Source organism: Brachycentrus maculatus, unplaced genomic scaffold (assembly GCF_059751285.1).
Source record: "Brachycentrus maculatus isolate JH-2025_06_01 unplaced genomic scaffold, ASM5975128v1 h1tg000055l, whole genome shotgun sequence".
Lineage (NCBI taxonomy): Eukaryota > Metazoa > Arthropoda > Insecta > Trichoptera > Brachycentridae > Brachycentrus > Brachycentrus maculatus.
Genome location: NW_028280809.1, coordinates 2,795,759 through 2,817,614, shown reverse-complemented (window position 1 = coordinate 2,817,614; position 21,856 = coordinate 2,795,759). Strand labels below are relative to the sequence as shown.

At 33.5% G+C, this 21,856-nt stretch overlaps 1 protein-coding gene across 9 annotated transcripts in view; it reads left to right on the top strand.

Annotated features, from left to right (window-relative positions):
• Positions 1 to 21,856, top strand: part of Dys (Dystrophin) — a 762,481-nt gene that overhangs the window by 45,721 nt on the left and 694,904 nt on the right. For all 9 annotated transcript variants that reach the window (XM_088278115.1, XM_088278116.1, XM_088278111.1 and 6 more), the window contains 9 exons: positions 10,935 to 10,996; positions 11,298 to 11,390; positions 12,869 to 13,129; positions 14,055 to 14,253; positions 14,954 to 15,108; positions 16,027 to 16,203; positions 17,626 to 17,858; positions 19,432 to 19,616; positions 20,658 to 20,836. In XM_088278115.1, coding sequence (XP_088134241.1) covers positions 10,935 to 10,996; positions 11,298 to 11,390; positions 12,869 to 13,129; positions 14,055 to 14,253; positions 14,954 to 15,108; positions 16,027 to 16,203; positions 17,626 to 17,858; positions 19,432 to 19,616; positions 20,658 to 20,836 — 1,544 coding nt within the window. The remainder of the gene's footprint in view (positions 1 to 10,934; positions 10,997 to 11,297; positions 11,391 to 12,868; positions 13,130 to 14,054; positions 14,254 to 14,953; positions 15,109 to 16,026; positions 16,204 to 17,625; positions 17,859 to 19,431; positions 19,617 to 20,657; positions 20,837 to 21,856) is intronic.

Below are 21,856 nucleotides of genomic sequence, written 5' to 3'. Positions count from 1 at the left end.
AAAATTCGTTCGAGGACCTGCTTATAGGAATTTTGGTTCATTGTTCCTTCCACGAAAAACAACGGCCCAGGTAAATTGTTAATAATACATGACCATATCATTGTTGCAGGGGGGTGTTTGATAACTTTTACCACACAGGCCTCATTGTAACGTTCCATTGGTGTTCTCCTGACGAATCGACGGCTCTCTGTCACGGCTTCTAACCGGCACTCATCATTAAAGATGACCTGAAAAATAATGAAAATTTAAGTTTAATTCAAATATATAAGTTTATTTACTAAAATGATATGTTGAAAATTAAATTTAAATAAATACCTTTTTCCAATCATCTACCGAGTAATTTCGATGTAGCCTGGCCCATTTTAATCGATCCGCTTTCATTCGTGGTGTCAATTTTGGTACTTTTACAGGGCGCCTGCATTTCAGATTTACTTCGTAAAGACGTCGCCTCAGTGTTGATACCGATATATTTATACCCTCTTCTTCCAATTTTGTTTTTAATGTTTTGCTGATGCACTACGGTTTTCTAAGGCACTTTGAACGATTTTTCGATCAGTCCTCGGTGTTGTTTTTCTAATCCTACGACAGTTCTTTCGCCGATTGCTGGTGGCGGGTGACTGATTTTTTATTGATTTTGAAATTCTGTCCACTGTTTGACGAGAAACGTTTTCTTTTTTTGAAATTTCTCTATTAGATAGTATTCCTAATTTCAGTAGCACTATAACACTAGACTTTTTTTTCTCAGAAATGTCTCTACTTTTTCCCATTTTGTCCTTTTCAAAAAAAATACTTGTGTTTACAAAAAAAAATTATACTATATGAACTAAAATTAAAAATTAAGTTTTTTTCACAAGACACGATAACTATATAACCTCTCTGAACAAAACAACAGCCAGAACTCAAGAAACTTCACTAATAAATGAGATAGGACTATTTTTTGAACTTTCAACTATCTGTCTACCTGTGCTAATTAGGGACCTTTCTCAGAAAAAGGGTTTGAAATTTTGCAAAGGCTTAAATAATCCAGGTATATTTTACATATTATTGAAGGTAATATACATGATATTAGATGTCAATAGAAAACTTAAAGTATTTATGTAAAATAAATATAATAATCCAAAAGATTTCAGAGTATTCAAAAAAATAATGGGTGGCCCTAATTCATTGAGTAGATACTGTATATATATGAACCAATTTAGAAGCCTTGTTCTTGAATCACTAGAACTTCACTAGAGACATCTATTGGTGAGAATTTGAGTAGTGTGGTTGTCAATAATGGGTAGAATTGGTGAATGTTACACGTGTGTAAAGTGATCACTTAAACCAGCCTATGACGGTCGTCAGCCCCGTAAATGCCCAGACTTCCATATTCTTCTTCATCTTTGATGAGATGTCAAAAAATAATATGAAACATTATTTCGTTTGGTTAATTTCAACAACAAAAAATACTGTTTCTTGTTCTTGGTCAGCCCTTCATCCGAAAGTTCGCCTCCCACATATCACAAGGTTTGATTGAGGGACTAGAGAGGCTTTCATTTTCCCGCTTGACACTGTTTCAACCGCGTTTTATAATAACAGAATTAAACTCTCCATGTGTCTTAATAAACGTCATATTTGTGACGACATTTAAGTTTTCTTAATTAAAATTCAAGAGGCTTAAGATTGCCTATAAAATCAAGAATATTTTGTTTGAAGTAACGATTAAAAAATGTATGGCGGATTGTAGGATGGAAATAAAGAAATCCACGTACCTATTTAAAACAAAATCGCTCCGGATTGATATATTTGATGAACCTTTTTAATGACACTCTCCTTATCAATCATCGTTCACTTTGTTTACTTTGTAAATGGTATTAAGGTGGAGACTGACCGGAGCATTTCGTCGTAACGTAACATGTTACGATGCGAGCATTCAGGCAGTCAGTACACCGAGCCGAGCGCTCCATCCATAGTTTCGGATGCTCGCTGATGCTCGCCGCGAGCGATGTTACGACGAAATGCTCCGGTCAGTCTCCGTTTACTTTTAAAGTGGTAAGGAATCTTACCAAGTTTACCTTGGTTTTCCTCTGCTCCTATTTTTAACTACATTAGCCTCATATTTTTTTGTGTTAATTTACTGTTCTATCTTTACTCATGTAAACATAGAACAGTAAATTAACACAAGAAATAGAGGCTAATGTAGTTAAAAATAGGAGCAGAGGAAAACCAAGGTAAACTTGGTAAGATCTAGTATTTCAAATACTTGGTCGTGGTCAGGTCAGAAGTTGGAATAATCGGCGGGTATGTATGAGGAGTTGCATGAATGTGGAACATACAGGCGAAGATTGATTCCAAAAACAGAATGGTGTGGCGTTCTTTTCTCTCTGCCTAACCCTGCAGGAAGCGGCGTGATAATTGGTAAGTTAATTATAATTTATATTTGAAGCACTAACTTTGTGATTTTCCATTTTATAGTTAAAATGTAACTTTGTTTTAAAATCACCATGAATATTTTATTATAACTTAATTAATTAATTAGTCTTGATAAAGAAGCGGTTAGCTTCGAAACCGGTAGACATTATAATTAAGTTATAATAAAATATTTATAGTGATTTTTAAACAAAGTTACATTTAATTAAAGTTAGTTAATTAAATTTTCTTCACATAATTTTTATTCTGTTTTATATGGTCAAAGCCTTACAGTAAGGGGTTAGAATATGTCCTTTAAAATTAATACCGTAGAATAATAAGTGTATAATAAATAGTACCGCCGATCGCGTTAGACCTCATATTGTTTATTTATTTGAACTTTTTGTACAATATGTGTGTACATTGGCGGGCTTATTGCTATAAAGCAATATCTTTCAACCAACCAATATTACAATTTAACATTGAACTCGCGTTTTAGTTCAGTGTTACATAAAACCAAGGTATATTTTATTATTTTTGTTCTGTTTTATATAGTCCCGGGTTCGATTCCCAGCGGGGGTCAAATAAATATACGTGATTTTTTCACTCTTATATTTAATCAATATTACCTTGGACTGGTACCGGAAGCGGAGGGCTGATCGCCTTTTCTTCATGTGTTTACGATCAAGATAACACTGCGTTTATATGATGCAGTGCCCTATGCACCATTGGGATGCGGATAAGGGTTTGACTGAATTATATAGTCCAATCCTCACAGTTAGAGGTTAAAAGATTATCAAATTAATACCCTAGTTATACCATGTAAGCACTTTACAATAAATAGTACCACCGCCTATCGTGTTTTACCTCATGTTGCAATGTAACATTGAACTCGCGCTTTAGTTCAGTGTAACATATTGTAATACCAAGGTATATTTAATTTTTTTGTTCTGTTTTATATGATTAAATCCTTACAGTAAGGGGTTAAAATACTATCCAATTAATACCCTATAGTTAAAAGCGCTTCACAATAAATAGTACCACTGTTTGTCGCGTTTGACCTCATGTTACAATGTAACATTGAACTCGCGCTTTAGTTCAGTGTAGCATATTGTAATACCAAGGTATATTTCATTATTTTTGTTCTGTTTTAGATGATTAAATCCTTACAGTTAGGGGTTAAATACTATCAAATTAATACCCTATAGTTAAAAGCGCTTCACAATAAATAGTACCGCCGCTTATCGCGTTTGACCTCATGTTACTATGTAACATTGAACTCGCGCTTTAGTTCAGTATTACATAACACCAAGGTGTATTGCATTATTATTGTAGGTATATTTTTCCTGTATGCGTAACACTCTCGATTATGTAACTACTGTGTAGCTGTCTGCTGACTGGTACATACCGACGATTCTACAATACGTCATTATCATGTTGAATGACGGCGATTCGCTAGTTGTCGTTTGTTTTGAATCTGAAAACAGTGTTATTTTCAATTAACCTAGGAGATAAGTCAATTTGTATTTTCTCATCTTAGGTGAGGTTGATTGAACCGTTACTCGTATAATTTATAATATTACTACTACTACTACTACTACTACCATTACGCCATTTCCCCGCAGGGGTAGGCAGAGACGATGGAACGCCACACTCTTCCGTCCTGACATACACTCCAATACCACAGGAAATCTATATTCAATTGCAAAAGAATCAAGTAATAACTACAATGGCAGTTTTTACATATTAATTTTTGACATCTCAACAAAAATTACGTGTTGTTGTAAATCATGGATAGAATGGTGAATGTTACACGTGTACAAAGTGATTACTTAACCAGCCTATGACAGCCCTGTAAATACCCAGACTTCCGTATTCTTCCTCATCTATGTTGAGATGTCAAAAAGAGTAATAATTTCTCCCTTGTCAAGGCCCAATATACATATCGCTCACTCATTTCAAGAACGTCATAAATAAAAAATCGTCAATTTACAGTCGTGTATGTTTTCAGAATGCCCAGAAAATATACTATATCCCAGGAAAAGCGGCATATTTTTAACTTAATATTTACCCGCTACAGGGCAGAGAGTGTTGTTTTTGCATTTTGAAGAAAATGTATTGTTTAATTATTGTTTTAAATATACTTATATTTTTCAAATGGAGAAAAAACCTTCAGGTTTTACCTAAAAAGATCTGATGCACAGTAAAAAGTTCAATAAGTGGCTTGATATTTATTTTTAATACAATGTGTTATATTTTTAAACTTTAAAAACGTTCTCCTGAAAAGTCAAGTTTTTTAAAATAAGACGTTCTTGAAAGGAGTAAGCGATATTTTTATGAATAAGAATATGGAAGCCTGGGCATTTACAGGGCAAACCATCATAGGGTGGTAAAGTGAGCACTTTACACACGTGTAACATTCACAACTATGCTACTTTTATAAGTTTTACTGTTCTCATTAGATGCACGTGCCCAAACCATCTCAATACACCTATCTTAATATTATTGATAATGATACATTCTTATCTCTTGAAATATAATTTATCATTATCAATAAAAGATGCAATAAATATTGTGTTAAAATATTTTATTATTATGAATTAATCTGAGCGATGTTTGTAGGATAAGTTTCCAATGTCACAGATCATAAAAAAATACAATACACCACTTATAGATGTACCAATACAATAGTCTTAAAATACCGTCAATCAGTATCTGTTGGATTTGAAGGGGTATCAGATTTAACCGACGTAAAATTTCCGTTTTTATTTTAGTAAACTCCCCTATAACGTTGAGATAGGTACCGCGTTATCGGAGGGAACGTTATAAGCGGTTAACGTTTTTAATTGAATTTTTACATTTTAACCAGCGTAAATGACTAAAATGAGTCATGATAAAATTAAAATACATTTACCCTTTTTAACGTTCTCTCCAAAATCGCGGTACTTATCTTAACATTATAGGAGGGTTTACTGTATTTTTTTTTATTATACTGAAAAGATATTCAGAAACAATGCTCTTACCGTATAGTTTATAACTTACTACGAATGCTTATTAAAAATATTTTTAGGGTTTTTTGTTTTGAGATCTCTGTCAGTAGTTTTTGACGATCATTTACCACATATGGTTTGTGTTATATAATAATAATAATAATTTAAAAAAAAAAAAAATTGTAACTTATGTTGTTTTTTTAATGTTCAAGTACTATCTACCCTCTGGTTGCAAACAGCTATATATGGTATCAAACGTTTTGATCAATATCACGAGTCTGTTTTTGGTTGGTTGGAAGATATTGCTTTTTAGCAATAAGCCCGCCAATGTACTTATTTATTTTCTGTACATGAAGTTTAAATAAATAAGTAAATAAATATTAAAAATAAATATTTTAATGATTTAGAAATGATTTCTCGTGTTAATACCTCAAACGTTCGCATACATCACGTACATAAATACGCCGTGATTTTCCAGAAAAATATTTAAAATTTACCTACAGAAATGTTTTTACAATCGTCGAAAGAATAAATACAGTATCTACTCAATGAATTAGGGCCACCCATTATTTTTTTGAATACTCTGAAATCTTTTGGATTATTATATTTATTTTACATAAATACTTTAAGTTTTCTATTGACATCTAATATCATGTATATTACCTTCAATAATATGTAAAATATACCTGGATTATTTAAGCCTTTACAAAATTTAAAACCCTTTTTCTGAGAAAGGTCCCTAATTAGCACAGGTAGACAGATAGTTGAAAGTTCAAAAATTAGTCCTATCTTATTTATTAGTGAAGTTTCTTGAGTTCTGGTTATTGTTTTGTTCAGAGAGGTTATATAGTTATCGTGTCTTGTGAAAAAAACTTAATTTTTAATTTTAGTTCATAAAGTATAATTTTTTTTGTAAACACAAGTGTTTTTTTTGAAAAAGACAAAATGGGAAAAAGTAAAGACATTTCTGAGGAAAAAAAGTCTAGTGTTATAGTGCTACTGAAATTAGGAATACTATCTAATAGAGAAATTTCAAAAAAAGAAAACGTTTCTCATCAAACAGTGGACAGAATTTCAAAATCAATAAAAAATCAGTCACCCGCCTCCAGCAATCGGCGAAAGAACTGTCGTAGGATTAGAAAATCAACACCGAGGACTGATCGAAAAATCGTTCAAAGTGCGTTAAAAAACCGTAGTGCATCAGTTAAAACATTAAAAATAAAATTGGAAGAAGAGGGTATAAATATATCGGTATCAACACTGAGGCGACGTCTTTACGAAGTAAATCTGAAATGCAGGCGCCCTGTAAAAGTACCAAAATTGACACCACGAATGAAAGCGGATAGATTAAAATGGGCCAGGCTACATCGAAATTACTCGGTAGATGATTGGAAAAAGGTATTTATTTAAATTGAATTTTCAACATATCATTTTAGTAAATAAACTTATATATTTGAATTAAACTTAAATTTTCATTATTTTTCAGGTCATCTTTAGTGATGAGTGCCGGTTAGAAGCCGTGACAGAGAGCCGTCGATTCGTCAGGAGAGCACCAATGGAACGTTACAATGAGGCCTGTGTGGTAAAAGTTATCAAACACCCCCCTGCAACAATGATATGGTCATGTATTATTAACAATTTACCTGGGCCGTTGTTTTTCGTGGAAGGAACAATGAACCAAAATTCCTATAAGCAGGTCCTCGAACGAATTTTATTGCCCTTCTACCATACACTCGACCCAACAGAAGGTCCATACACCTTCATGCAGGATGGGGCACCTTGCCACCGGGCTAAATCAATAATAAAAATTTTGTCTAACAAAAATCTGCCTTTGCTCCCCTGGCCTGGAAATTCTCCGGACCTTAATCCTATAGAAAACGTATGGAGCATGTTAAAAAATAAGGTTTACTCATTTCCAAATCCGACAGTAGACTGTCAAAAAAAAAATATTCAAAATAATTGGTCAGAAGACGAAGAAATAAAAAACATAATAAAACAGTGCATTTTAAGTATGCCAAAAAGAATTGAGGCAGTTATTTCTGCCAAAGGTGGAAATACTAAATACTAACTATATTTATATGAAAATATATGCATAATTTAAGCGTAATAAAGTGTTCATGTGTAAATAAAATTCAATGTTGTTTTATTTAAGGTTTTCTCTGAGTTATTCCTGTTTGAATTGAGAAATTGCGTGAAATTCTGCGTGGCCCTAATTCATTGAGTAGATACTGTACATATCAATCACTTAATTTACATTCTAATGTATTTCACAGTTCTGAATATGTTCATATATTAGCGACAAACTGTCGAATATTTGTATCTTGAATGATGCTACAAATTATTATTCAATATGTATTTAGTAGGTAAGTTATGTTGTAGTGAAATATTGTAAACTGACGATTAATCAAATTTCTGGTTCTTGCACACATTTAAAATTAAATTTCGAATAAATATACAAAAAGGATTAATTCGTCTCAAGGTGAACGTGATAGTCATTCAAAGGGTAGTTTTAGTAAAATTAATCTTAATTAAAAAAAAACTTTTTATTAAAAAAACACGCCCTTTTAGAAGAATAATAAATATTTACTCGAATTTAAAATTCGGTCTGTTTCATATGAATTGGAAAAAATAAACTGATAATGTTAAATCAGAGGTTCCCAAACTCTTTTATCTCGTAGACCCCTTTCCTTACCTGATTGATTTTTATCAAATTCATTAACTTCAAATGTATTTTTAGTGAAGTGTAGTAAAAATTAAAAACCACACATGTTAGGTTTTATACATTTATATTTTAAATTCAAATTAAAACATAGACCCCTTGCAAGTTGTCATAGACCCCTGGGGGTCGATATAGACCACTTTGGGAATCACTGTGTTAAATGGTGATAATTTGGTTTAATTTCGACGAGAGACGTTTGAATAAATATTAAAATCAAGTTTAATAAATCGTCGTTTTAATTAGAATTTTAAAATTATTAACCATGAAAAATCGTATCTTTGATTTAATAATCTACTCGGTATCTTTATTTTAGCATCGATTAATGAGCGAATCTCTTTTAATGTGTTGCCGGCGATTTTACAAATGAGATGAAAAGATAATTATAGCTACAACAGTAGTACAGAGAAAACTTCGTCGATAAGCGGCATAAGCTGGCTTAGTGGGTCTTCGAAAAGGATAATTATGTAATATAAATATTAATATTTTATAAATGTAATACAATTAAATATAAAAAAGGTTGTTTTATTTTCTTTTGGAATTTATATTTATAATCTAAGAGGCATTTATGTTTGATTCTAATGCCTTATAAAGCGCACATTAAAAAATAATTATTATCTAAATATAAATTATGATAGTCTGTCTACTCTTAGAAATTATCAAATAGAACAGGGTTATATTCTTATGACAAACATTTAAAAAACATATATTCCTCTAAAATATTTCATTTTTCAATTTCGTTAGTTGATTCGGCAGCCATTTTGTGGTAATATCAATCTATTTCAATTTAAATTTTACTCGTGAATACCACTTTTACTTGTTAATACCACTATTTCTTTAAATTTAAATTTTACTTGTTAAAAACTCCTCAAGTGGTATTTACCAATAAAAACTTAAATAAAAGAAAAATAAAATAAAATCATATTTTTGAATCTAATAAACCAATTTTATTAACCAACAAAACTTGCATATATTGTAGTTCCGGATTTGTTTGATTAATGAGTTGATTCGTTGTTGATTTATTGCTGATTGAATTAATTTAATTTACGTTTTAAAAATTAATAAAGTTTTTTCTATAAATTTCACAGGCACCTTTTTTTAAAATAAATATTTGTGTTTTTATTATTATTATTATTTTATACTGTTTCTGTGAGCCTAAGCGGCTCATTATTAGAAATAGGTATCAAATTGTAGTAGTATTTAGCGACACTAACCACGGGACCACAACCCGACACTCCATAGATTGCCTAGCGCCTTGACATTTCTTGAACCGCAACATTACCGCATGTGACTTCTACATAACATATCGATAATTGTGAATAATATTATACCCGTGTTCACAGTCCGTGCAATATTCCCGTTGAGTTTTTTCTTTGCCAAGATGCTACACTAGTTAGTGATCACCGAATCTTGACGATTAGAACAGTCCATGCTGACTCTCCTCTTCGTCTTGCAGTATTGTTTGATACGCGGTAATGTGAAATAAAGTGTCATTTCATCTCACAATTTCATCAAAATCGCACTAAAATTTATCATTCTTTTAATTGATCGTGGTTGTAAGGTCCCCTTGAAGGCAAAATATACGATTAAGCGCAACTTAATTTTCGTTAAACCGTGGTAACATCTAACGCAATAGATTTTTTTCTTCTTAAAACACCGTTTTTGTATTGAAAAAATAAGTTTTCTTCGAAATAATTATTTATGTGGTTTTGAAAATACAAGAGTTATTGAAAGGATAGGAGTTCAAAGTTTTTTTCGTAAATATATGGTTTTGGAAAGAAAAGAGTTAACAAAACAAGATGTTTTAAAAAAATTATAAAAAACTATTTTTTCAGTGTATATTGCAAAAAAAGTCAAATTCCAATATACGAGTATGTTGTATATTTAAAAAAAAAATGCGCGCGGAAACACGACCGGCTCTTAACGTAACCGTTCGCGTTCTGAATTTGATCGTCTGAGATTTCGGTCTTAATGTATGCTCTCTTGAGGGTTGTCTAAAAGGTTTTACTCAGTAATCGCCTCATTGCAACACTTTTCGGCGATTTAAAAAATTACATTTCCATTTTTTTTACTAAAAAATAAGAACACATTTCAGAAATTAATAGGGCACAAAAGTCGTGCGATGTCTATGACATTTTCGTACTATATTTCTCGTATGTGTAACATGTGAATTTTCTGGCGTGATAATATTATTTATGTGAACATATTTTTAAAGAGCGTACTGCATAGTTGGTTATAATAAACATTGACACTGTTTACGCATTACACTTCCCATGTTTTCCAAACGCATTGTTTGTTTTGCTATGCACTTAGATGGGTATTTTCTAATGGGTTTTATTTGTCTATTTATTTATAAACTCGTGTTTTTTGCAGACTTTATACGAAACTAAATTTTTCTTACCTAGTATCGCTAAAAAGAGACCGCTATTTATTTTAAATGGTCGTTATTTATTTTTAAATAATTTTACTATTTTTTTTATGTAAATATAATTATGGATCTTTGCTACGCATTCAAATAACCATAATCAAAATAGTATAATTACTAATGTGAAATTAAAGATAATGGATTTAATGGAAGAACGATGTGAAAAATTAGTCATTTGCTATTTATTTTACTTACTGATTAAAAAAAAAGTTAAAATACTCTAAAAATTGTCTAGCGAAAAATCAAAAAAATACTCGTATTGTCCGTATAATTCTCATTACTTTTATTATAATTTTATCGTTATTTTTTTTTCTTAAAAAAAATAGGGATATAAACTCTGTTCAATAGAGGGTGTATTTTAAATTGCATACATTTTTGTATATTTTTATTGATTTTTCCTCTTCTTTCTTTTCAGATGAAAGAGAAGATGTACAAAAGAAAACGTTTGCCAAATGGATAAACTCCCAACTCATAAAGGTAATTCATTAAATGTATAATAGAGTAATTTTATTTATCGAATTCAATAAACATACTTTACATATAAAAATCAATAAAGGATATTTTTTAATAATTTTGTTTTACAAAATTTGCTTGTCAAAAAACAGCACTTTAATAAGTTGGTGACAAATGATAGTCCACAATTTATGAGAAAAAATCTTTCGACAATTTTTTTTTAGTGACCTAAATATAAGACAATCTCTAATTAGACCGAGGTGAGGGTCGCTTCTGAAAAGCAGTAATTTGGGAGTGACATTTTAATTATTTTATATTTTTTCAGAACAACAAGCCGCTTGTCGAGGATTTATTTTTAGACCTCAGAAATGGAGACTATTTACTTTCTTTATTGGAAATTCTGACGGCTCAGCAATATGTAAGTTATTCACTTTTTAATTTATTGTACTTAAAAATAATAAAATGATATTTAAAAAAATTTTAGAAACCCACCTCTTAAAAAAAAAGATTGTTTTTTTTTTTACTCCGATGAAGCATAGATTTTGTTTTTTTTTGTTACCGTAGAACGGAGCTACTTGATCTTTGATGTGTTACTTGGGCCCAGTACAAAAAAGAGATTTAAATCTGTATTTAGCCTACAATAATGAAAGTATCGTGGCAATAAGTGTCCCCTGTCAGGGAAACAATGAATCCTGTCGATACATTCATTATTGTAGACCAAATACAGATCTAAATAAAAAAATTGTACTGGGCTCAAGTAACACATCAAAGTTCAAGTAGCCCCGTTCTACGGTACTTATATTTGTTATGTTTAACCATTTTAGTACAAAAGAGCATGATCATACTTCAAGATAATAAAACTTAATTAAATTTATACTTGTAAATGAAAAAACTTGTTTTTTACCATTTGAGTTATATTTGTTTTAATGACTAGTTTTGGAAGGTACAGATTCTTCAATTTTCGGGTCTGAATATAAAATATGTTAATATTTATTTACTAATTGATTGCCTAAACAATAAATAAAATTATACTTCATAAAAATCTAGCTTTTTACTTCAATCAATTATTTCTGTGGCCCAAAGTTTCTAAAATATGTTGTTATGTGCCAATATTTATTTACTAAGTTTTTAATAGATCTAGTGAAAATCACCGATTTATTTGATTATTTTATTTTATTTTTTCTTTATCTAAAATTCCTATGCATTTCACAATATATTGTAATTACAAGTAGGTACAAAAAAATATCTCACAAAGGCATGGCCTGCGTGTGGGTATAAATTATATTTTAGGTTATAATAAAGGGCACTAGTAAGAATACAATAGATATTATCATAATTTTTTTTAGATTCAAAGTGCTAATATAAACTACAGATATTTGATTTTAACAGAAATAAAAAAATTAAAAAGATGAAAATGAAAAAAGTTAGCAAATATGTACGATATCGCTCACTCCTTTCAACAACGTCATATATCAAAAAACTTGATTTTTCAGGAGATTGTTTTTATAGTTTAAAAATATAATAAAATGTATTAAAAATAAATATCAAGCCACTTATTGAACTTTTTAATGCGCAACAGATCTTCTTAGGTAAAACCTGAAGGTTTTTTTTCCTTTTGAAAAATATTTTGGATATATAAAAAATATAATTAAACGATACCATTTCTTCAAAATACAAAAACAACACTTTGTGCCCTGTAGTGGGTAAATATTAGGTTAAACATATGCCGCTTTTGCTGGAATATTGTATATTTTCTAGGCATTCCGAAAATATGCACAACTGAAAATTGACAATTTTTGATATATGACGTTGTTGAAAGGAGTGAGCGATATGAGTTATACGTTTAAAAGAAGAAGGTACTTAGATCTGTTTTTTTGTGATTTTTGTTCACTGAAGAAACGAGAGCGAGGGAAGATGCGAGTTCATCACCTGAACAACGTCAGCAACGCTCTGTCCATCCTGGAGCAGAACAACGTGAAGTTGGTGAACATCAGCAGTAACGACATCGTGGACGGCAACCCCAAGCTGATCCTCGGGCTGGTGTGGAGCATCATTCTGCACTGGCAGGTCCACTACCATCTCAAGGACCTCATGTCGGAGCTGCAGCAGACCAATCTGGAGAAGACGCTGCTCGCCTGGTGCAGGCAGAACTCCAAGGTGACCGTCACACACATTTACACATCATAGATTAAACTTGATTGATTTATTTATTTATTGGAAAACCAATAGAATATTTACAAAATATAATAAAATTCCAATCTCAGGTTTTCACTCAAAAGTAATCTAGAAAAAAAAAACACTGGTGTACATAAGTATAACTATATAATATTATAACTTATATAACTTTATCAATCTTAATCAAATACAACATTTTGAGTGTGTTCAAATACTTGTTCACAATGTCTGGATTATCTCCAATTACAGGAGTTATTTTCATATTATTTTTTGACATCTCATCAAAGATGAAGAAGAATATGGAAGTCTGGGCATTTACGGGGCTGACGACCGTCATAAGCTGGTTTGAGTGAACACTTTACACATGTGTAACATTCACCAATTCTACCCATTATTAAAAAAAAAATCAAATAGTCAAATACTAAAAAAGACATCAACAATATTTCTATTGAACGTTTTAAAAGCAACATTATTGACGTTTATTTCATTAAGCATAACATTGTACGTGACACAGGTTCGATTTAAAAATGAATCTTGTTAGGACTTGGTACGCATTAGCACATTGTTTGCGGGAAATGCTTAAAAGCCTCATTACGTACTGTTGGTAGAGAGTGGGAGACTCTTATAAGCGTTCTATTTGTTTACTTTTGGTAAAGTGCGAGAGACGTCAAAAAACATTGTACAGATCATTAATATATATTTTCACCCCCCTTGGGAATCGAACCTAGGACCTTCAGCACAGTAACTAAATACGCCAACCATTACACTACGGAGTTGGACGCGAAGACGGACATGGTTTATAGTTTATTAAAAATAATTTTGCTCATGAATTTTGACTTTGGCACATGTAAATATTTTGTGATTTTTTTCTCAATGATCTGAAATTTTTTTATTGTTGCCATTCTAGAACTATGCTGGTGTGGACATCAAGAATTTCTCTACATCGTGGTCAGATGGCCTGGCCTTCAATGCCCTGATCCATCGCTGGAGACCACATCTATTCGACTTCTCAGGCATTGCCAAGAAACACCCTAACGCCAGACTAGAACATGCATTCCGGGTGGCTCAGGAGCATCTGGGAATCGATAGACTCTTGGACCCGGAAGGTTAGAAACACATTGAAAATTTAAATCGGACCTTTAAATAAGATTTTTGCAAAATTTAAGGGATGTGACTTGTCAATAGCTATTTTGACTCTTACCACTCTGTAGGCCAGACATTCTGGCCTGTATGATTCTAGTAGGCAGCTCCGTGGGCCACAATGTCTAGCCCGGCGCAGGTATAAGTTTAATCATTGATTTCTGATCACCCAAGTATATTCTGACAAAAAATATTTCAGATCAGACAGTTAATCTTAATTGACATGGACATACAAATTGCCAGACAGAGTGACCCAAAATTAGGGAACCAAAATATTTATTTTAAAGGTAGAAAAACGTCGTATTTTCACTGATCAGTTATGAGAAAAAATGCTCTGAGTGTGAAGGGTTAATACCCACAGTTTAATCCTTCACTTTACTTTCACAGGCGCCATGACGTAGACGCTCGACTCCGAAACTGGTGTCGCGGGTTCAATTCCTGCCAATTTTGATATAAATTTAAGTATGATTTATGTTCAGTTAGCCTGTGTGTTTGTGATGTATTCTTCACATTTACCTTCCTTATCCTCACTATCTTACCCGCAGAAAAACATCTAAAATTCAAGTCTCTGCAGGTTATTCTTTAAAAAATCGATAGAACAAAACATTCCCCATTTTGTATTTTTTATGAAATGTTTTAAGTAATTCTTCATATTTCACATTCCAGATGTGAACACTTCCGTTCCTGATAAGAAGTCCATCATGATGTACGTGATGTGCATGTTCCAATCACTTCCACACTCGGGAGAAGACGTGGGAGATATCGACATGTCTGTACACTCGGACAATATGAGTCCTCTAGGATCACCTACAACCTTAGAGGTAAGAAACTCTTTTGTTCATAGATCTTTTCCTCCGTTAATGGGAAAGTTCCATGAATTGGTGCAAGTTTAGAGATTAGGTTAAGTTATAGGTAAGGAACTCTAAAAAAATGAAAAATCTTCTCTGTAGTATAAATCTGAAGCAAAGAATGATCAAATGTTATGTGTGGTCAGTTTTACTCAATGGTGTCGAGGTATGGACCCTCAAGGTTAATATCATCAGTCGCTTGGAGGCTTTTGAAATTTGGATCCACCGAAGGATGTTGAGAATATCCTGGACTGACATGATAAGTAATGTTGAAGTACTGCATAGAGCTAATGCACAGAGAGAATTTTCAACAATCAAGCTCCGTAAAACTTCGTATTTTGGTCACATAATGAGAGGTGAAAAGTATGCCATCCTACAACTGGTCATAAAAGGGAAGAGGGTCGCAGAGGGGTTGGAAGAAGGCAGCTTTCCTGGCTTCGGAACATTCGGTATGGAGGAGCTGTTTGGTGCTGCCCAGGACAGACAAGGTTTCTCACAAGTGATCGTCAACGTCGGGGGGATCCGGCAGGACACATAAAAAAAGGCCGAACTCTTATATATGTGGATCTTTTGCTCCATTAATGGAAAATTTCAATAAATCGGCGCATGTTTAGAGTTTGGGTTATTACAGCTATCTATTTGCAAGGAACTCATATTAATAGGTATAGGAATTGATGATATTTTGTATCTGTAGTTATTGAGTTTTGGATTTATGGAGATGGCGTCTAGATGGCATATTTGATATCTAGTACGTAGTAAGTACGAGTATAAACATTTGATGTCCAGCATCCCTTCTACAAAAAGTCACCGACCGCCACTGGTATATATGTATGCCTTAATTCTGGTTTGTATAAAATTTAATGTGTTTCTGAAGTTTTTATTATTTTTCAGCCACCTCCTAGCAGACCCTTATCCCTGGCTACCAATGCCTCTACAGAACTCGGCGGTTATGGTTTGGCTCTGGAGGAGGTCTTGACTTGGCTGCTTGAAGCTGAAGACAGGCTGACTTCTCACCCCAAACTGAACGACGATCTTAACTCAATCAAGGAACACTTTCACAATCATGAGGTAGGAAGCTATTTCTATTTAATAATTATGCATAAAAAGAAATTAAGGAAAAATCACAAACTTAACTCTTCCAAAATTTGATATATCGGCTTTCGGTACTCTAGCGAAAAGTATTGGATTCATTGGATCTGACATCATGATTTATAAAAGTAGCAGATATATTTTGGATTCCTTCGGGTAGCAGTAGCAGATATATTTTGGATTCCTTCAGGGTTGTGCAAAATTTTTCATTTCATATTATGTTTTTTTTTCTTTAATTAGTTATGCATTGATATTTAGAATTAAGTGAACATTTATATCTTACAATTAGTTGTAATATTACAAAAATTAATGTTACAAAAATACGCAAAGAGAAATGAGAAAAACCAAGTACATTATATATACCAATTTTGTTTTCACGAAAAGTAAGTTGTGTGATATTCTTCGAATAGATACATTTTTATGTTTCAGCGTTAATCAACAATATGAAATTAATTGATACAAACAAAATACATATTTTACATAACATAAAAAAAAAAAAAATTCTAAAATTTCTTACAGCCCTGCTCTGTTCTTCTCAATACCAGATTTCGTCAATTAAGTAGGCAATTTGTTTGATTTGCAGTATTATGCATATGGCGTAAAAATAAGGTGGTCATTAAGCGAGCAGAATTTACTTGTTAGTCGATTTTGTATAGGTTGCATATCGTAGTCGTACAGGAGAAAGTGACCAAGTGCATTTAAAAAAAAAATGTGATCATTGACTATTTGACATCTTAATAGCTTAATATTGCCCTGAATAAAATCCCAAAGGATTTTAAACATGGAAGTATAATATATTGACTTGTTAAAAATGACTAACTGTATTGATGTTTATTTTTTTTTGCCAAGCAAAAGTGACTTACATGGCCCTCCTCAACATTTTACGTTTTGTAAGTTGGTCACTTTCTCCTGTACGACTACAATATATTTAGTTTAACTAAACTTCGAGAGATATTTTCCCTGCGCAGAAGAAATCTAATATCCAAAAACAGTGTTCATAAATTATCGATCACATTTTACTTTTGAATAGTTCAATTATTTGTTCAAATCGCAGTATTTCTAGCATAGTAACTCCAAAAGCCCTGGTTAAAAAAAACTAAAGGTTTAATCACTCTACTCTCGGGTTATTTTCTGAGTTAATTCTGTAGAAAAAAAAAAAAAAAATTTTTCTACAGAATTATGAAAACAATGTTTGTTGTATTCATACCTATTTTTTTTTGCCATAATAGGCGCTTTGAGGACGGAACTGATGTACTTTTTCTTTAGCGTGTTCCCTCTCTCTGTCTCGCATTAAATATTATTGGCACAGGGTTAGCGCAACGGTGTGGAAAAAAGATTTGTATCACGTACGCTCGTATGTGTAGGGCGGTTAATGTTTTTTTTGTGTAAATTTTTTTTCAGAAATTCATGCTGGAGCTGTCAGAGAACCAGGTTCGAGTCGGTGCCGTGCTGGAGGAAGGCGCCCGGCTCCTCGGAGAGCAGAGGCTGTCTCGCGACGAGGCCTCCGAGGTCAGGCTGCAGATGCGGCTGCTGCGCGAGCGCTGGGAAGGGCTGCGGCTGCGCGCCATGGACCACCAGAGCCGAGTCCACGCTGCACTCATCAAGGGCCAGCAGGATCAGATCGATAAGTTCAGGTAGTCTCCATTCCATAGGATCAACTCACCCTATTGATGTACCAAACATTCTGTGTGTGATGTGATGAATGCTAGGTATTCAGCTCTCTTAGGGTGGTGACTGACCAGAGCATTTCGTCGTAACGTAACGTCGTAACATCACTCGCGGCGAGCATCCAAAACTATGGATGGAGCACTCGGCTCGCTGTACTGACTATACGAATGCTCGCATCGTACCGTGTTACTTTACGACGAAATGGCTCCGGTCAGTCACCAACCTTAAACTCAATAGAAGATTGCTTATAAATGAAAAACGAACTTGCCATACTTGATACAAATCACAGTTTATTAATTTTAAGTTTTAAAATAAAATATAAATTAGGATCCTAAAACTATTTTTCAACACATTTCAAATGGGTATTCTTTACGCCTGCGGACTGCTGTCGACGAGATTTGATAATTATGTACATATAGTTAAGACCTTCAAAAGGAGATTGGTATATAATATTCATGTAAAAGCATTGGATAATTCCTTCGTTTCTGCCTTAGAAATGATGCCAGCGCAGAAGTTAAATATTCTCTTCCCGTCCTTAAGCATCAATCGACCGAGTGGGTAGAAATACCTTTCCGAAATACCCGTCCGAAGTGTGTTAAAAATAATAAAAATTACCGAATCTAGTTGACAATAATTGCATCACGGGAAGGTCGTGGTTTTTGGCGGCAAGTGTCTCGAGCGGTGACTGAAGAAGGAGAAAGTTTGCACGTACTTGCGGGCTTTTATGGACTCTCCTGTGTTCGGGAATCAGGGCTGACTTTTGGCAGATTTACCAGTGCAGACAATTTGGCGGGTTTGCTTGTTTGTTTAGGGACCTATTCATAACTAAATTTATGATAATACCTGAAAGAGGGACGAGAAGGAGGAAAAGGGAAAAAGGGAAAGATCAAAGCCCAAGTCAAAGACAAGTTGTATGAAACTAGGGACACACCACAATATAAATACATATTGAGTTACTATATAGGCGATCTCAGCACTGACAATGACGAGTAGAACATATCGCTCACTCCTTTTAACAACGTCATAAATAAAAAAACTTGATTTTTCAGGAGATCATTTTTGAAGTTTACAAATATAATACAATGTATGAAAAATAAATATCAAGTCACTTATTGAACTTTTTATTGTGCAACAGATCTTTTTAGGTAAAACCTGAAGGTTTTTTCTCCATTTGAAAAATATAAGTATATTAAAAAAAATAATTAAACAATACCTTTTTTTCAAAACGAAAAAAACAACACTTCCTGCCCTGTAACGGGAAAATATTAAGTTAAAAATACGCCGCTTTTGCTGGGATATAGTACATTTTCTGGGCATTCTGAAAATATGTACAACTGAAAATTGACGATTTTTGATAAATGACGTTCTTGAAAGGAGTGAGCGATATCAAAATCCCCATATTCATCGCTAACAAATTTAGATGAAAGATATTTTAATTTCCATATATGTATGTTTCTCGTTTTCGTTTCATAATGCCCATGGCCATTGGATGGAGAGTTGTTTGCATGGTTTACATGTCTTATATCATTTTAATTTTAGGCAATGGCTGACTCAAACGGAAGACCGCATCTCTCGGATGGGAGCATTCAGCGGTGGACCCAAAGAAGTGGACACGCAGATAGAAGCCATCAAGGCACTACAATCCGACCTAGAAGACCAGCAATCATTGGTTAACTCATTGGCCAATTGCGTTGTAGTGGTGGATGATGACCAGCAGGATAATGGTGAGATTCTTGTTATATTTGTAGACCTAGAAAAAAAAAATTGAGACAATGAGATGTCAAATCATATTGAGAACAATATTTTGAGTGTCAAAATTTGTGTTGTATCATTTATTGATTTGGCATTACCTTTGTGGAATGACATACACTTAACACTTTTTAAACTAGTCGTGTGTAATGAAATAAAATTAAGTAAGTGGTATTATACAAGTCCGCCTCCGCCTCCTTTGGGTCCGCCTCCGTAGTGTAATGGTCAGCACGCTCGGCTACCGTTCTGGAGGTCCCGGGTTCGATTCCCAAGGGGGGTAAAATAAATATAAGTGATTTTTTCACTGTCATATTTATTCAATATTACCCTGGACTGGTACCTGAAGCGGAGGGCTGATCACCTTTCCTTCATGTGTAAACCATCAAGATAACACTGCGTTTATATGACGCAGTGCCCTATGCACCATTGGGGTGCGGATAAGGGTTTTATATTTATTATTATATATTATACAAGTGTTAATTTTAAATATATTCAAAATATGTTTTCATAAATTTAGAATTGTCATTATTTTTTTTGTTGGGTTATATATCCAAAATAAAACAAGGTTTTTGTTGGATTGAATTCTACATTTATTTATGTATATCTTAATACGTGACGCGTTTCGTCTTCTTAGGGCATTATCAAACACTGAGTCAGTGTTTCATAATGTATTAAGAAGAATTCAATCCAACAAAAACATTGTTTTATTTTGGATATATTACCCAACGATTCAATATGGAATTCTACCAACTGTCTGCAGTTACAATAATTAAATTACTTTTTTTATTTGTATATTCGTGTGGGTGCTGAAGGATAGGTGGAAAGGAAAGTGGATTTTCAATTTCAATTACATTTTCAATTTATTCAATAATAATTCATATGTACACAAATTAAAAAGTAAGCAAGTGTTAAAGGTTTAGAAGAATCCCGCTTTGGAATACCCCCTCAAACACATGGATGTAAAAAGAGCAGGGATTAGCCAAGGAATGGCGATAAATGTTGAATAATTTTTCCAGGTGTGTGTGAGATAGAAGATCAGCTAAATGCCCTCGGAGAGCGTTGGTCCCACACGTGTCAGTGGACGGAGACGCAGCTGAACCGACTCACCATTCTGCAAAGCAGATGGAAGTCTCTCGATATCCAGTACAATCAGCTCCTGCACTGGATCAACGAAAAAGAAGTGCAGCTAAAACAGGTAATGACCATATCCATTTACCCAGAGGCGTGCATTCTATACAGGCAGAAAAGCAGTGCCCAACCTGTATTATTTGCATTCCATATAGAAATACGACCAGTGCCTACTATGCCTTATCCTTACCCAACCCTACTTCCTATCTTAATTAAGAACTCTGTGCAAGCCACTGCATTTACCCCATTTATGAATTTTGTAACCTAATTCACAAATCCTGTTAAGTTTTTGACCTTGTAATGAAAAGTACATAAAAAAAGACTAGGACGATCTTCATTCTTTGTATACTACCTTCATCTAGTTAAAACGATCATATTGTCTAGAAAATTACCAGCACTCGGGGTTCATGTGTGGCAAAAAATTATATCAAATGCAACCGCCTTCATTATGTCTATTGAGATTTCCAATGGTTATTTAAAAAAAAAAACTAAAACTAACCATCACGCCGCTTCCCCGCAGGGGTAGGCAGAGAGAATCGAACGCCACACCACTCTGTCTTTGCAAACATTCTTTGCCTCTTCTACATTCATGCATCTCCTCATACATACCCGACGATTATTACGACTCCTGACCCGGCCGCTTTCAAGTATTTGACATACCTGATTGTGCCAAGTTTTCCTCGGTCGTCCTCTGCTTCTTTTTCCAACTACATTCGCTCCATAAATTTGTTTAACCGTTCTTTCTTCGCTCATACGCTCCACATGTCCAAACCATCTCAACACACTTTTCTTAATTTTATCGATAATGCTTATCTCAGCCTTACATTCTTTCCTTATTTCATCATTCGAACATCTATCAAACATCGTTTTGCCACACATTCGTCTGAGGGATCGCATTTCGACTGCATTCAGTCTGCTTTCATCCTTCTTTTGCCAACTCCATGCTTCGCTTCCATACATAAGGGTTGGAACCAGAACTCCATTGTGTACTGCCAGTTATTATGTGATGGTTATTTATGTCTGGTAATTTTTGTCCGCCTCCATGGTGTAATGGTTAGCGCGTTTAGCTACCGTGCTGGAGGTCCTG